The sequence below is a fragment of the Eurypyga helias genome, unplaced genomic scaffold (assembly GCF_000690775.1).
Source record: "Eurypyga helias isolate BGI_N326 unplaced genomic scaffold, ASM69077v1 scaffold26015, whole genome shotgun sequence".
In the NCBI taxonomy this organism is placed as follows: domain Eukaryota; kingdom Metazoa; phylum Chordata; class Aves; order Eurypygiformes; family Eurypygidae; genus Eurypyga; species Eurypyga helias.
Window position 1 is genome coordinate 751 of NW_010252426.1, and position 15,665 is coordinate 16,415.

The 15,665-nt window shown below is 46.8% G+C and overlaps 1 protein-coding gene across 1 annotated transcript; it reads left to right on the forward strand.

Moving 5' to 3' along the window:
• Positions 1 to 2,012: 2,012 nt before the first annotated feature.
• Positions 2,013 to 14,336, forward strand: LOC104505231 (protein Wnt-11). The gene is made up of 4 exons (XM_010152389.1): positions 2,013 to 2,231; positions 11,429 to 11,664; positions 12,408 to 12,521; positions 14,102 to 14,336. The coding sequence occupies exons 1-4, from the start codon at positions 2,149 to 2,151 to the stop codon at positions 14,119 to 14,121; spliced, it is 453 nt and encodes a 150-aa protein (XP_010150691.1). The 5' UTR covers positions 2,013 to 2,148; the 3' UTR covers positions 14,122 to 14,336.
• The last annotated feature ends 1,329 nt before the right edge of the window (positions 14,337 to 15,665 follow it).

Consider the following 15,665-nt stretch of genomic DNA (forward strand, 5'->3'; position numbering starts at 1 on the left):
AAAGAGTCTCCCTCTCCTTCCCCTCCCCTTTCAAATTCCTCTTGCAAATGTAACCTGTGCTGGACTGAGTGGAGAAAGGCATTATTACCTCCCCAAATAATGGGGGTGCAATTGCAGGCCAAGCCTGCAGCTCTTGGGGTGGGGATGGGGTGGTTAGATCACTTCTTTTCCCCCTGGGAGGGGAAGAAAACCCCAAACTGTGACTTTTTCAAGTCAGGGGGACAAAGCAGAGGATGATGTTGGCCAGTCAGGATTAGCAAGAGGGTTTTAGACCATCTGAGACATTTTACACCTAACTCTAGTGTTGTTCAGCGACTCATGGGAGGGAGATAAGAGGTCTGAAATATCTAAATGGACACTAAAAGGCACAGGCAGGATTAAGGGTTGAAGGTTTCCAGTGTGCTCGTGGAGGGTCGGGAAGCAAAGAGCTTCCAGAGATGAAAAGATAGTGAAATACCCTGAAACAAGAAGTACGCCTGGATGCTCATGGGAACACTGCCTTCAAGGGACACATCAAACCCAAATCGGAGCGGGCATTAAAGAAAAACAACCAGTGGCGATGAAATCCTGCCTCCCTTGTAGTCAGTCGGAGTTTTGTCTCGGACTTCAAGGGAGCCGGGAACTTGCCCCCAGAGGTTATTAAAATCCTTTGTAATAACAGCACTTCTCTAGTAACCCTTTACACCAGGCACTGGGGTTGGGATAGTCAAAAATGTAGCCTGAATGGAAAAATAGGCTGCAGATGGCAGAGAAAACACCTAGAAATATTCCTCTCCCTGCAAGCCAATTTCTCCCCTAATGGGGGCATCAAGGCAGCAAGCTGCAGCTGGGATAGATCCAGAGCTGGGTGGCAGGTGGGATGTGTTTTTTCCAGGGTAAGGAGTTCCCTGAAGCAATGCTGACAGCTCCAGCCATTCCTGGTCTCATCCCAAACCCGTTCAAGGGGATGGTGTGGTGGGGGCTGCGTGGTCAGGGCATAGGGATGCCAGTGTGCCATCTGATGGGCTGTGAGACTCCAGAGGCGCAATGTGGCGGGCAGGTTTTTCTGTTTATTTTATTATCGGCTTTTTCGTGGGGTGGGAAACCACCGCAAAGACCACAAAGAGCAGCTCGGAGCAGTGTCTGAAGGGAAACCCATTTAACTGCCATTAATACCACTGCTAAAATAAGCAAGCCGTGCCCCGGAGACAGAGAGGAACCCTCTAAGAATTTAAGTCCTGCACCTGGTTTGTTTATTTGTTTGGACTGAAGAAAGGGGAAAAACAGCAACAAAAAAGAGGGAGGTGAAATCCTTGAGAGTTTTTGTCTCCTGGTTGCTCCCCAGAGACAGAAATGTGATTTTTCTGTTTACGAAGTTGCAGCCCTTTCCGTGAGCGCCAGGTGCCCAAGGACTTGGAAGAAGTGAGAAGCAGAGTTAATGAGGTGAGAAGGAAAGCAGAAAAAAGGAAAGAGCAAAACACATTTGTTGTAACAGATCAGACCGAAACATCTGCAGGGCATGGGCACCTGCGTGGAGTCAGGAAATGCAGTTTTTATAACTTGTCTTCTCTGCAGAAAAAAAGGGGAACACCCCTTCCCCCTCCCCCTCCCTCCCTGAAATCTGGAGAGGAGGAAGGGAAAGATGAATAGCTGAAGATTTGGGCTTGTCTCAAGGTTTATTTATTTTTTTCCCTTCTTCCCGAGCAGTTACACAAACCTTTTTTTTGGGGGGGGGGGGAGGTAAGAGCGAAGCAGCGAATGAAGTCTTGCCATGTGCAGGGTTAAATGGAAACACACAATCAGACCATAACTCAGGGTGTAATTCAAGCCATACGGTTTGTCTGTCTGTTGACTGAAAGGTTGTATCGAGGCTTGGCGAGGGAGGGGACTGAGAGGGGATAATCCAAACTTTTTCGTGATTCATAAACCACTCCTTTGCAATTTGGATAATAGATCTCTCTCTCCTGACGACTCGCTAAACTTCAGAGTTAACCGTAGCTCGTGCTCCTTCTCTCTCTCCTTTCAGGTTGTTCATCTCCAAGGAGGAGCAACACCCAAACTGCAGGGAAATATATTGCGCAGAAAATTAGGAAAAATCCTTTATTTTTTTTAATTTTTTTTCCTTTGGAGAAGCTGATTTCCTTTGGCAACTGGGGGACGTTGGAGAAAATGAAGCCGAGTCCGCAATTTTTCTTAGCTGGTTTTCTGTCTTTGATTCTGCAGACGGGGCTTTGCTATGGGATAAAATGGATGTAAGTACCTGGCTATCTCTCTGCATTTTTAAAGTCTTTGTAGGCAATGCTGGTCCGTTATGCATTTTTTGCAATTGCTATTTGAGGCACACTGTAAAGCCATTTAAAGAGCAGCAAGCGTTGCGTTTCTCCAGGCATTCATTGATTTCAAGTGTGTGTACTAGGGGCTTGTGCTAACAATATGTCTCCATCTTCTTTCCAAAATATGCATGATTTAGGCTCCTTTTTTCTTCTCCTCATTGATACCAAAGGAACGGCACACACTTGAACGCTCACATGAGCCACTTAATGTAGTTTCTAGCATTAGCTCCTACCACGCTGGGAAACTCTCCCACCGGGACCACTGGTCGTGCTGAGTAGGAGCTGAGAGCAGTAGGGAGGGCAGCTAAGATAATGCTGCCAATCTCCAGCCACAGGGGATGCTTGACAGATAACATGTTTTTTTTGTGGACCTTTTAACCTTTGGATTTCGTTAAGGGTGTTAAAAATGAGGTGGGGGAGTGGGGAGGAGGGTGAAGAAATACCAGGGAGTGTGGTCAAGTCTGGATCGAGTTTCCTTGGAGGTAATGTCACTGCAAACAAAGTGAAAACATCGCTATCTCATTTCTTTGCCTAAGCAAGCAATCAATTAGTTGCTTACTGCAAAATAAACAAACAAGTCCCTCCAACACCCATCTGGTTTCATGTCCTTGATGAGTGATCTGTTTTTTCGGCTCAGGTTTGAAGCTGTGCACAAAATAAGGGTGTGTGGGCTGGCCTCAAATGAGCATCTTCTGTAAAAGAAAAGGCACAATAAAATGCAATGTCAGCAACAGCCTCTTTTGTAGGGTATTGTGTGTTGAGGTGAGAGTCTCAGGGTTAGGTGGGTAAATCAAGAAAAGAGGTCCCTGTTTTGTTCCTTCTTCTGAGCCATGTCTAATTCCCATTCCACTGTCTTAGGCATTATCATTTTAGGCTCTCCCCATGCCACCTTTTATACAGACTCACTTAAATTTGGACATCTTCAAGTTAGATATCTTGCTGGAGCCAGTGTCTTCACTGCCCTGCATGTCGTCAGGGGGAAGAGTACCTTCCAGATGGTGATTCACCGTCTCCAAAGAGAGACATCCAACACAAACATTAAGGGATGCCCTCTGGAGATGACATGGACTACAAAGATGGTTGAGAACACTCATCCACCTTTCATGCATAATGAGAAGCAGAGTAATCTCTCCATAGGGTGTTTAAATGCATATTGTCAGGCAGGAGGAATAGTCACCTACTTTAGAGCACTAAAATGTGATCTCTCCATACTCTAAGGACCCCCTTGAATGTAGGGGAGGTTCAGGATCTGATTTGCTCTTGACTGTCTTGCCCTTACACCTTGTAGCAGTCTCCACAGCTAAATTACATAGCCCAGCTATTTCTTTCTTCCAGCTTCCTTTGGGATTTAGGCTCTCAGCTCTGCACATATCCAACACCTTGCACAGGGTGGGCATCTCCTCTCTGCAGGACACTTAGCAAAATGTACGTGGGTTGGTGGAGTCTGGGCTTGTTTGCAACCCTTATTTCTATGCAGCACAGAAGTAAAGCTTTTTTGTGGAACCCTGATTCAGCAGGGCACTTCTGAACAGACCCATAACTGAGTAGAAGAGCTTGCTTATATGTTTGGCATTAGGGTCCTGCTTAAGCAAGGTCCTAAATCTCCAGTGAAGGTCCTGGGTTCCTCTGAAGGATGGGCAAGATGTGCTTCAGAGGGAACCTGGTAGCATGTTGACAAGCTGTAGACACACACACACAAAAAAAAAAAGGCTGGAAAGCAAGGTCCGTAACAGCTTAGAGCAACCTGGTCTAGTGAAAGATGTCCCTACCCATGGCAGTGTTGGTGAAAGTGGATGGTCTTTAAGGTCCCTTCCAACCTACCCCAGCCTGTGATTCTATGATTTGCTGGCCAAAGTAGCCTTTTGGCTGCTAAGTGGTTAAGCTGCAAGGGTTGCTTTTGGGGATGGGGTGGAGGGCAGGCAGCTGGAGGAAAGACGCTGCTGCTGCTCCTCCCCTTCCCAGCAGACCTATCCCCCTTATCGAAAAGTGAGTGGGGAAGATGAAAGCTGGGATTAAAGTGGCATTTGAAGCATGAACTGCATCCAGATGCGCCGCCGGGGCTCCCCTCACACCTGCTTAAAACCTGGCAGAAACTTGCACTCCCTGTCCCAGGGCACTTCACAACTGGGATGCTGCCAGCTGGGATTTCATGAAATTGTGGTGTGTTTTTGTTTTCATTTGCTGTTCATCCTCCCTTCCCCACTCTTCTTTTTCTATGGAAACATGGGACAATTTCCCTCATGACTCTCTTTTCCCTTGCCATCCTTGGGGCTAGGGGACTGTCCATGGAAATCACATGGATAAACTTATGGTGAATAGAGATCAATGCTACCGAATACCAAGAAATACCTTGGTGTTGCAATCCCATCACTCGACTCACATGCTGAATGCTGTACAACCAAACCTTTCCCCTTCCCTTTCATGCTCGTGGATGGAGAGGGGGGGGGGAAAGCATGGGATGAAAAGGGAAGAAAGTGCTACGAGATGTTTTCGGTCGTGGGTTTGTCTCAGCAGTCTACTTGCTGCGCCGTTGTTGTAGGCACAGTGCCAGAGTCGAGCTTCAAAGAGGATTTGGGAGGGAGGGGGAAGATAAGGAGGTGGGTTTTACCAGCCTGGCTGGCTGGGTTTGCAAGCCTGAAGAACAGGGACCGACTGATATGGAAGACGATAGGAAATTCAATTTTGATTCGGAGCATGATGTAATGGAAGGGGAGAAGAAAACCACGCTTTTCGGCTATTTAGGACTTCTCTGTAACATCAATATCCCCTGTAAATTAGTAAAAGCAGGGAGAAGATAGGAGGAGCTATTTGTTTTATATTATTTGGCTTATTTTCATGAGTTTTGTGGTCCTCAGCTGTTGTAAATCGGCACTATGCCTTACCCTGCTGTGGAGGTGTGCACCGCTGAGCATCCAGCACGGTGTGTGGACGGTCAGCATCTTGTAAACCTGCTCTTGCTGCTGGAGAAACTTCTTAGTTTGGTCTCTTCCATCTGAGCTCCAGGGAGCTGCTCGGGTGTAAAGTCAGGGTATGGGCAGATCTTTGCAGGATCAGGGCTGCTGTGGAGAAGTGGCCCTTCCATTCAATGCCTCTGAGCCCCTGAGTCTTTCTTTTTTTTTCATGCTGCTTTTTGCAAACACTTTCCCATCCTTAGAGCAGGGCATTTTTGCATCACTTTGTGGTCCTTGCCGTTTGTTTTGCATCACAGCGGCTGGGGAGGCAGGCAGCCATCGGTTTCAATGAGAGACATCTTGGGGCCAATGCATGTTGGACCTCTATCTCCTTACCCTTCTCCTTTTGCACCCCCTTTAGCTTTCCTAGGGGGGCTTGGGTTTGGCCAAGCAGGTTGCTGAAGCAACGTGTTTAGGTAGAGCTGAAAAATAGATGAGCGCTAGAGGGAGCTGCAGCCAGATGTGCATGCTGCAGAGGTCTGCAGATGTTGGGATGTCCAGGCACAGAGTGAATTTTCCAGGCACTTCTGCCTCCCTGGGGGTTAGCATCACCTCTGCCCAGGTCCCAAGGCACAGGTCCCTCTGTGTTGTCAACTTCAACACAAGTGTGGAGTGGTGTTTTTTGTGTGGCTTGCAGGATCAGCATATGAGAGCCAGTGGTGGCATTAGGAATCCCATAATTTTTAGGTGGAGCTTTGCCACTTTGGGAATTCCCTGCCTGCCCTGTTGTGGTAGCTTGGACATGCCCCATGCCCCCTGGAGCCATCCCGATCTGAGCACTGATCCCAGCTGCAAAGTCAGCTTTGCTGCACAATTCCCATGGTTAAATCACAGCCTTGCAGGAGCAAAAGGTGGCTCAGCCGTGCATTTCAGTGAGCCTGGGATGTCCCTGGGGCAGCACCACAGCCCTTCTGCAGCTAGCAGAAAACAGGGGAGAAAATGGAAAGATTTTGTGCTTCCCAGCAGTGCCTGCTTCTCTCCTTCAGCCAGAGGAGGAGCTGGGACATTGGGGCATGGGCGCCTGCAAGGAGACCGTCTGCCTGGCAAGGGGTCTGCTAGATGAGCTGCGGTGAAAGGACTGCAGGATGGGGATGGCGGGAGGGAAACAGGCTAGGGGTGAGGAAGGGGGGGACAACAGCTTTGAAGTTTACTCTTCGCTCCGTAGGCAGCTCGGGAAAACTTGACAAAGCTCCATGGCCTTCCTTGGGGCTCAGTGAGCCAACTCACCGCTGGCATCCACTTCAGTCGAGCTTGGGCTGGAAGTCAATGGCCTTGTGCCCACTACTGCCAGCGCTGGATTTGGCACTGTATCTGACAGCAGCTCTTATTTTAAGCTTTTACTTCAGGCTTAGGTTTTTTCCTCCCATTCCTCTCCCTCTTCCTTCTCTTTATTTCTTTTTCTTGTTTTTAAACTGTATAAATCCTGTTTCTCTGTCTGAAAAGCTTTGCAGAACCACTGGATGCACTTACCAGGTGATGTGGTGGCTTTCCCAGTGTGGTCCCCAGATCAGGACTGATACAGGCCAGGGTGGCAGGGCCATGGTCTGCCTCTGACTACCAGGATCTTAGATAAGGTTTTAGTAACAGTTCTTTCTGCAAGCTTCTTTTTCCAGTTGAGAACCTGAGAAAACAAGGCTCCTGCAGATTAAAAACCTTCAACAAGATTGAATGCAAACCCAACCCCAATCACTGCCTTTCTTTAATAAAACTTACTGCATCCTTTACTCTCCACACCCATGTAATTTTGTCTATATCTTTTTGTTTCCCTCAAATCCCTGGGAGATTAAGGGATTTAAGACTAGGAATAAAAACGAGAGTGCCTTCTAGGAAAGCAAAGCAGACAATTTGGAGCAGAAGTTCATGGTTTCACCAACAGCCCCTCTGTGAGACCTTCTTTGGTCACATCATACTAGGGAGGATGGGGAGATGCCATCTAGAGAGAGCCCACATCAGGAAGAGGGAAGATCCTTTCACCCTTTAAGGGTGTTTTAAAGGGCACCCGTGCTGCATTGCTCAACTCAAGGAGTTTTTTCTCTCTTTGGCTTGACCAGGAGCAGTATCTTAGGCACAGTGTCCCTTGTAAACCAAATTATGTATGGCTTTCATTGGTGTCTGCTCAGGCATGAAGATAATTCTCCAAGATGCTGCTCCTATGAATAGTCTTCTCATGGAGCCCAGATTTGCAGGAATGGGCCCATACCTCTCAAAGGATCTAACACTGTAGAGCATTCATGTTTTCAAATGAATTTATTAACTGCCTGAGATAATTAAAAGAGTAAACGAAAGTCATGATCCATCCATGCATCATATTTCCTCTGTAATTACGTTTATGGTTTTCTGTCAGTATCCATAACTTCAACTGAAAGCCCTGCTATGCTATATATAAAGCAGGAGATGTTTGGTTTGGGGCCTGTTTATTTAAGGGGATGGGTCAAACATGTATATTTAAAAAAAAAAAAAAAGAAAAAACAACCACCCCTCAGTTGTCCTCAGCTTTCTGGAGAATGAAGGATGGGGCAGAGTCAAGGGAGGAGAGCATGACGTCAACAGGAGGAGTGAAAAGCAACATTTATAGGGTGGTGGCAGGTAACATCCCCATGTGCTGTTTCTCAGATGAAGGGTGTGAGTCCAAAGAAAGACATTTATCAGGGATTTGTTTCCCAGAATAAGGGAAGTCCTGCTTCCCTTAATTAAGACTGTTCTAATGCTCTAACTATGCCCCTGAGGGCTGCTTTATTTAGGCTGGCTGTGCCCCTTTGACTCCAGTTTCCCTCCCAGTGCTGGTGGTCAATGGAGACCAGTTGGAGATGGGATAGAGACCCACCACCGAATCCCACCGTGGGCAAGACTCCTCTGAGGGAAGATGATTTCCTTTGTACTGCCACACAAATGGACTTTGTTCCTCAGCAACGTCCTTTGCAGGCATCCCTCCCTGGTGCTGCCAGAATTTGGGGAACAAGGAGGGTTGGTGCCGTTCCATGGGGAGGATGTAAAACGACAACAGGTGGAGAAGACATTTCTGAATGTAGGACTGAGACTGTGCAAACTGGGGCTGTCAGGGCATGGACTAGATGACCTAATAGGCCTCTCACACTCCCAATCCGTGATTTATAAATGCACTTTTTGGTCTCGGCAAGTGACTCCAGTAACTGAGTTTTCTTTTCCATCTCCATTACCCTTTACTTTTTCCTCTCGACTTTTGGAGATGTTTCCAATTATAGGTTCTCATAAGCAAAGGCATGAAGTTCAGGTCTGGGAGATGTTCAGAAAACACCTTCCTTCATCTTGCATTTTATTCTTGGCGGGGTCCCTGGAGCTCGGCTCATTCGACAAGAAACAGCCATTGCTGCCATTTACTGGGTTCTCCCCAGTGGGGCCACGGTCCTTCTTCTCTTGACCATCTGGCAGATATTTTTTCCCTCTTACATGAAGCAAACTTCTTTCTTGTTGCATTATAAATATGCTTCTCTAATGGTGATAATTTCAGGCCATCTGTAATACGATGATCTCGTCATATCACATCCCCTTTTTCCACAATGGGGATGAGTTTCAGTCTGAATTCATCTCTCATCCCAGCTTGTAGGTGATTATTTCTGCTCTTCCTGACTTGTCTGTAATGGTGAGATGCAGGTGCCTCAGTGCAGGCTTCCAGGTCCTTTAAAGATGCTGAAGAGCACTATACAGGATTAAAAAAAGTGATGCAGGACCTAGCAGATATATGCATCCATGTGAAACATCCCAAGGCCTCTAAAGTGTCACTTGGCACCTCTGATTAGAAAACCGAGGTGGTGCCCCATAGTACAGCACCTCTGAGAAACCTTCAGCATTCCTCATGTGCCTGAGGGTCAGGCTGTGAAGCTCTCATTTCATCTGCCTCACCCTGCCTGCTTATTTTGCTGCCGGGACATACTGTGCTGGAGTATTTATCATTTTTACTCTCTTAGTGATGAGCTGCTTTGGCTTCTTGCCTGATTTGCATTTCAGCCCATTCCTGAGAGTTGCTGATAGGCTTTCTTGGATAAGTTTTCACAAGTTTCTGGTGCCAGGTGCTAGGGGTTGGACACATCTCACCCAGCTCTGTGCTTATACAGTCCAGATGGCTGTGTCCGAGCTTGATGCCTGGCTTCCCTCTATAGGCAGTGCAGAAAATGAGCACATTTAGGGCATGATGTTATCCTACTGTAGATCTCAAAAGCACGTCAGGCTAATTACTCCCTAGACATGGCTTTTTCTTTCCATGGGCTAAAGAAGGACCCTGAAGGACTACCATGAGGTCCAGACTTTAGAGGTTTGCAGCCAGGTGACATTCATACTGTCCACAGACTCATGCCTCTAGGGCATGATGTATCTGAGATACCTGAGCACCCAGAATATCACCAACATGTTTTGTCTCCACCAGCTCAGGTCCAGCATTCGTTCACATCTAAGGCAGGAAAAGTTGCCTTCTGGAGGTCCAGACAGGTAGTGTTACATGAACAACAGGGTGCAAGGGACAGAGATGAACTGCAGTGCAGAATTTCTGACAACTAAATAGTCCACTTTTTCCTTTCCTTTGAAATTCACTGGCCAAAACTGCTGTTTCGCTGTATATTTCATGGACTTCTTTAAATATATGTATGATGTATATATTTACATAACTAGCAGAGTAGTGGTTTCCCTTCCAAGTTTGCCACTGATTTTCTAGTGCCAGAAATGCCAAACTCCAGCCGCTCGAGAATTTGTCAGTGCAGACTTACTCAGCCCTAGCAAAGATCCTAGCTTTTCCCTGCTGGAAAGGTTAGCAGTTATGTGAAGCCCAGAGAGAGCTCCAACATACACAGCAGCTGGTTCAAGCCAACCTTGAGGGAGCTGGTGGAACATAGATGTGTTTTCCTGAAAACCAGAGATCAGAGCTCATACCCCCAATCTTGGTTAGGGCTGAATTTTAGCTCCATTTCCCTCTCATTTAACTTCTGAGGGACGTGGATGTTACAGTAATAAAGTGAAATGCTCCCAGAAATGTGTCTGCTAATAAGCCAAGCTAACCAAGATGGCTTAGGATGAAACTGAAAGGCAACACATTTAACAAGGAGAGAAGGAACTATGTGTTAAGGTAGTGTTGTTGCCAGGATCAGATGCCAGTTACTGATGCAGCCAGCTAGAAAGTAATTTTATGGGAATGAATAACATTTATGACTGCCCTAAGCAGGTCATAAAGATACAAAGAGAGTTACACACCAGGCTTCTGCTGATCGCTGTGGGTGCTTGGGGAAGAAGAGCACAGCCCGGCAGGATACATGCCATCACTTTCTTTTTTCTTTCTTTTTTTTTTAACCTGGAAACACAGCAATTGCACACTAGAAGACCCAGTAGGGTCCTTCTGGTGTTGTTGGCTTCTTCTATGGTGACATATGTGCTGGTGCTAGTGGATCCCTTCTCAGTTTTGACCATGGTACTTTCTCTGCATGTCTTCTCACTGTGCTGCCGCACTACATTTTTGAAGACGAAACAGACTTATCTGCGTGCAGCAGAAATGGAATTGGTGGAGGCCCTTGGCATTAACTTTAAGGGAAAGCATCTGTTTTGCAAACTTGGTGGCTTCTCCCTAGGCCTTGCAGGGGATTTTCTCCATAATTAATTACATGACATTTAACATAATCCTTAGAGAGTGTGTGAGACAGATGCTGAATGCAAAACACTGATAACACCAACTTCACTTTTTTTTTTTTCCCCCCTGAATACCACAGTCTTGGAAGACACAGCTTTCTGTTATTGTGGAACTGATGGGTCATTTTTCACTCTATTGGGAGGTCCATCCTCTTCATTCTTCAGCAAAAAACCTTCCCATAAGGATTTACATGTTCAGTCATCTTGGCATATGCCACAGGACCTTTGCCTTGACTCCCATAGATGATGGAGAGAAATGTTCACTTCTAGAGGGTGTTTCTTCCCACTTACCTTAAACAGCTGCTTTAGATGAGATAAATCACTCTTCATAGTTGCCCATCCTTCTCACTAGCTTAAACTAAGCACCTATTTACAGGTAGCTAAAATTCAGATGAACAGAGGCTAAAGCATTTGCTGGATACTAAAGCATTTGGTGGTGGAGAAATTAATACAGACCTAAAGATTAACTTCTTTTTTTGATGGGTTTTAATGCCTTTTCACATGTGCTTGTCTCCTCAGAGCTCTGTCCAAGACTCCTTCGGCTTTGGCTCTGAATCAAACCCAGCACTGCAAGCAGCTCGAAGGCTTGGTGGTTTCCCAGGTGCAGCTGTGCCGCAGCAACCTGGAGCTAATGCAGACCATCATCCAGGCAGCACGGGAAGTGATAAAGACCTGCCGTAAAACCTTCTCAGACATGCGGTGGAACTGCTCTTCCATTGAGCTGGCTCCTAACTACCTGCTGGACTTAGAAAGAGGTAAACACCAGTGCTGGCTCAGTCGGGGACACGAGTGAGTAGAAGTTAGCCAGTGCATGCGTTCTGGGGCTGGGAAGGGTCTTGCTGGTGGGGGGACATGGAGGGACTACATATCCTACTTGTCCTGTTCTCTGAGACCATGTTCATCGTATGGTGCCAGTCATGCCCAAGACCTCTCGAGTCCAAGACCTACCTGGTCTTCCACAGCTCTTACAAAGCATGCCACCAATCTGATCTGCTTGTCTCATTAGGAGTCACGGTGCACTTGCTCACAGCCATGGAGCTGCAGATTTATCAAGCAGCACATGCTACACGCTATGCTGCAGTCAGGTTTCATTGGTCAGAGCATCTTTGCACACTCGTGCTGCAGCTCTGTGGCCTCCTACCACCTCCCCCAGCTCCGTGCATGCCAGCTCCATGACCTTTTGGCAAGCAACATCCAGCACAGGGCCAAAAGAAGGCAGGAGAGGCCATGGAGGAGGTTCTTCATATGCTCCTAGAGCAGATCACACCATGATGGACAAGCTGCCTAAGTCCATGTGCCTCCTTGCCCTGCTGGGATGTTGCCTCGTGTTGAAAAGCTCACTTAGGAGATGTGTTCCAAGCTGGTGATGCCATGGGAGGTCTCAGCTGCAGTGAGCTGCTGTGTTTGCTGCTCCATGGGGCACAGATTGTGTGGACCTCTTTTGGGGGGAACTTTTAGCCGTCCCAGAAGGCTGAATTGGAGTTCTTGTCTCTTCCAGGCACAAGGGAGTCAGCATTTGTTTATGCCCTTTCTGCTGCTGCCATCAGCCACACCATTGCCAGAGCCTGCACCACCGGGGACCTCCCTGGCTGTTCCTGTGGTCCCATCCCAGGTGAGACACCTGGACCTGGGTATCGATGGGGAGGATGTGCAGACAACCTCAACTATGGTCTTATCATGGGGTCCAAATTTTCAGATGCTCCCATGAAGATGAAAAAATCAGGATCACAAGCCAATAAACTGATGCATCTGCACAACAGTGAAGTAGGGAGACAGGTAACAAATCCACGAGAGTTATTGTAATTGTACAATCCTCTGTAGTGGTCGGTCGCTCTGTGAGGTTCAGTGTCTCTGTCAGCTAGCAAAAGGAGCAGGTTTCTCCCAGATTGCTCTGAACTCCTTTGGCCTGCTGAAGACTGTGGATAACTCACGCTGGGACTCAGGAGGTCCTGAATGCTATTATCAGCCCTGTATAACCGTGGGTGGGATGTCTCATTGCCACCCTTTCCACAGCCAAGGATGGCTCTGGCTTGCTTACCCCAGGACATGTGGTGGGGATGGGTCTCCTTGTGCTCTGCCAAGGGCGTTGCACAGGCGAAGTGCTGTGCAAATGTGGATTATCATCTGCCAGATGCATTCAGCAGCAGCTGCCTCCCAGCCATCCCATTTTTCCTTTTCACACTGCTTTGCTGGTGATTATTCCCATATCTGGCAGAAGCTGCTTTTAACAGCTTGCATCCAGTGGAGGGATAACGCTTACCATGCACAGTCCTTGGTGTGCAAGGAGCAAATCCCCATCACAGCTCTCCATGCAGCTGGAGAAATGGGTGGGGGACTGTAAAGCTGACCCCTGCACCCATCTCTGGGCCTGCTGCAGTTCCCTAGGCTGGTCCTACCATGCAGCTTGGTCCTTCCAGGTCTGCCTGTGCTTAGATGCTGGAGAAGATAAATTTTGGAGCGTCTTGAGCTCATTGGCAGCTTGCTGTGTAGCTATGGGCTGAATTTACCTTTGCAGAGCATAACCATGCTGAAGTTGCCTCCTCTGAGTATTTTTCTCTACCAATCCCACTCTATCTGCTTTTTTATTTTTATAATGTCTTACATTTTTGTTTTAATTGCAATGGGCAATTTTTTGTTTGGGACATAGTGTTGCCATGGCTGGTACATTTCCCTTTTCCTGGCAGCATCCTGCCATGGGCCACAGCAATGAGATTAGTGCAGAACAACAGTAAAAGGCTCTTGTAGCCCCACGGCCAGCAGAAAGGCAGGGTGAGGGTGCCCTGAATTCATCAGAGCCTTGACGGCTCTGTTACCCAAAGTTGCTGGGGGCAGAAATGGATGTTAATTATGTATTTATGGATTACTTTGATTTTCAGCTCCTTAGGAATTTAGAGTGTGGAAATGCAGCCTTATGTAGATATCTGATCAAAATTCTAAATACTTTTCTGTCTGCTGGCTGCAAAGCTGCCTTGGTGAAAGCAGTCCTGGGCTGATAGTGATCACCGAGAGGCTGTGGGGTCTCATTCCCTTTGCACAGTAGCTACTCCAGAGTGACTGTGCAGAAATCAGAGCAGCATTTTTTTTTTTTTTTCTACAGCAGTCCCTGCTGAGAAAGTGCCTTCTTTAGTAAGCTTCTGGGATGTTTGGAGGTAAGAGAAGGGCATTTCCTAACTCCTGCATTCCTTTTTGCAGGTCTTGAAAGCCTCTCTTGAAATGAAATGTAAGTGCCATGGAGTTTCTGGGTCATGCTCTATCAAGACCTGTTGGAAAGGCCTTCAAGAGCTGCGAGACATTGCATTGGACCTCAAAAACAAGTATTTGTCAGCCACGAAGGTTGTTCACCGGCCCATGGGCACACGCAAATACCTCGTGCCAAAGGATATTGATATCAGGCCGGTTAAAGAGACAGAGCTGATTTACCTGCAGAGCTCGCCCGATTTCTGCATGAAGAATGAAAAAGTGGGGTCGCACGGGACCCAGGACAGGTGAGGGTTTCTGCAGTGAGTGTTGACTACACTGAGTCCCAAAGAGGGAAGGGGAAGAGGGAAGCATGCATGAATAAGAGGCAAATATTTGGGAAGGTAGCACATTCATGCAATAAAGGGCATCTCTAGCATACAGCATAGTCTACAGGTGCCTAAATCTATTAGTGGTGGCTGTGGCCAAGACAGGGCTGCAGACACTTTTTGCATTATACAGACAGGCACAAGATACCTTTTGAAATCCCTCAGGCAGCTCATCTCTACAGGAACTTGTAATCTTCAAGCAGCTTTTTATACTCTGTTGAGTCTCTCTAAGTCATTTCTTGCAGTCAGTGTTGATGTGATGAGTTGTTACTCTATTGCAAGGCTCCTTAAGGTAGACAAGTGTTATTTAAGACCAGTCTTCCCAGGCAGGATCCTGAAAACCACAAAGGTGAATTTTTCAGATTTTTCTGCCACTGCATTTTAAAAATTCAGGTGTGTTTGTATTGCTTATGTCTCTGCAGAGGAATTTCTTCATCTCATTAATGTTAGTGATTTAAGGCCATCAGCTTCCACTGGGCATAGTGCTCTCCCCTTTCAGAGGAAGCAGCTATGCCTGCCTCTTCCCATCATCTGTTTCATTTCCTCCAAGACAAACCAATTCCACATTTCAGCAGTATGGGCATCTCTAGGTGGGCAGCTGACTCTTTGATGGCCAAATAATTGTGTAATAATAATTGTGTAATATGGCAGGGGGGTTGGAACTAGATGATCTTTAAGGTCCCTTCCAATCCAAACCATTCTATGACTCTATGATCCTATTCCAGAATTTTGCAGAACTTTCAGAGTTTTTGTCAGGTAGCTGCAATGCCTGGATTCCAAGTTGTCTCATCAGCTGCTATCTGCTGGCTTGACTTTCTTCAGGGAGTTCTCATAATTCTTCTGTGCTTCTTGTGTTACTTTGTGGTGGAGATTCACACAGTCAAGTTGCAAGGAGCATGCACCTGCCCTTTTGTGGGTTATCTTAATTTTAATTCTTGTTGGACATAGTGGTATTTGGACCACTTCAGTTCAATGGAGAGAAAGTTTTGCTGTAATAGAAATGAAGTAAATGACCCAAATGCAGAACATATATCGTTTGGATATCTTTGATTCATACAAAGTATTTGGTGAGGGGACTTCAGAAGATACCTGTTGGCAAAGGCCATTTAATCTGTAACCACTATTCTGTAAACGATACAACAGCATTTAGAAGGTGGAGCTGATCGGGAGATGGCAAAAGTTGAGTGAGA

Coding starts and splice junctions, on each gene's coding strand:
- LOC104505231 (XM_010152389.1), top strand. CDS start 2,149: ATGAAGCCGAGTCCGCAATTTTTCTTAGCTGGTTTTCTGTCTTTGATT. Junction 2,232..11,428: donor TGCTATGGGATAAAATGGAT/GTAAGTACCTGG, acceptor TTGTCTCCTCAG/AGCTCTGTCCAAGACTCCTT. Junction 12,522..14,101: donor TTCCTGTGGTCCCATCCCAG/GTGAGACACCTG, acceptor TCCTTTTTGCAG/GTCTTGAAAGCCTCTCTTGA.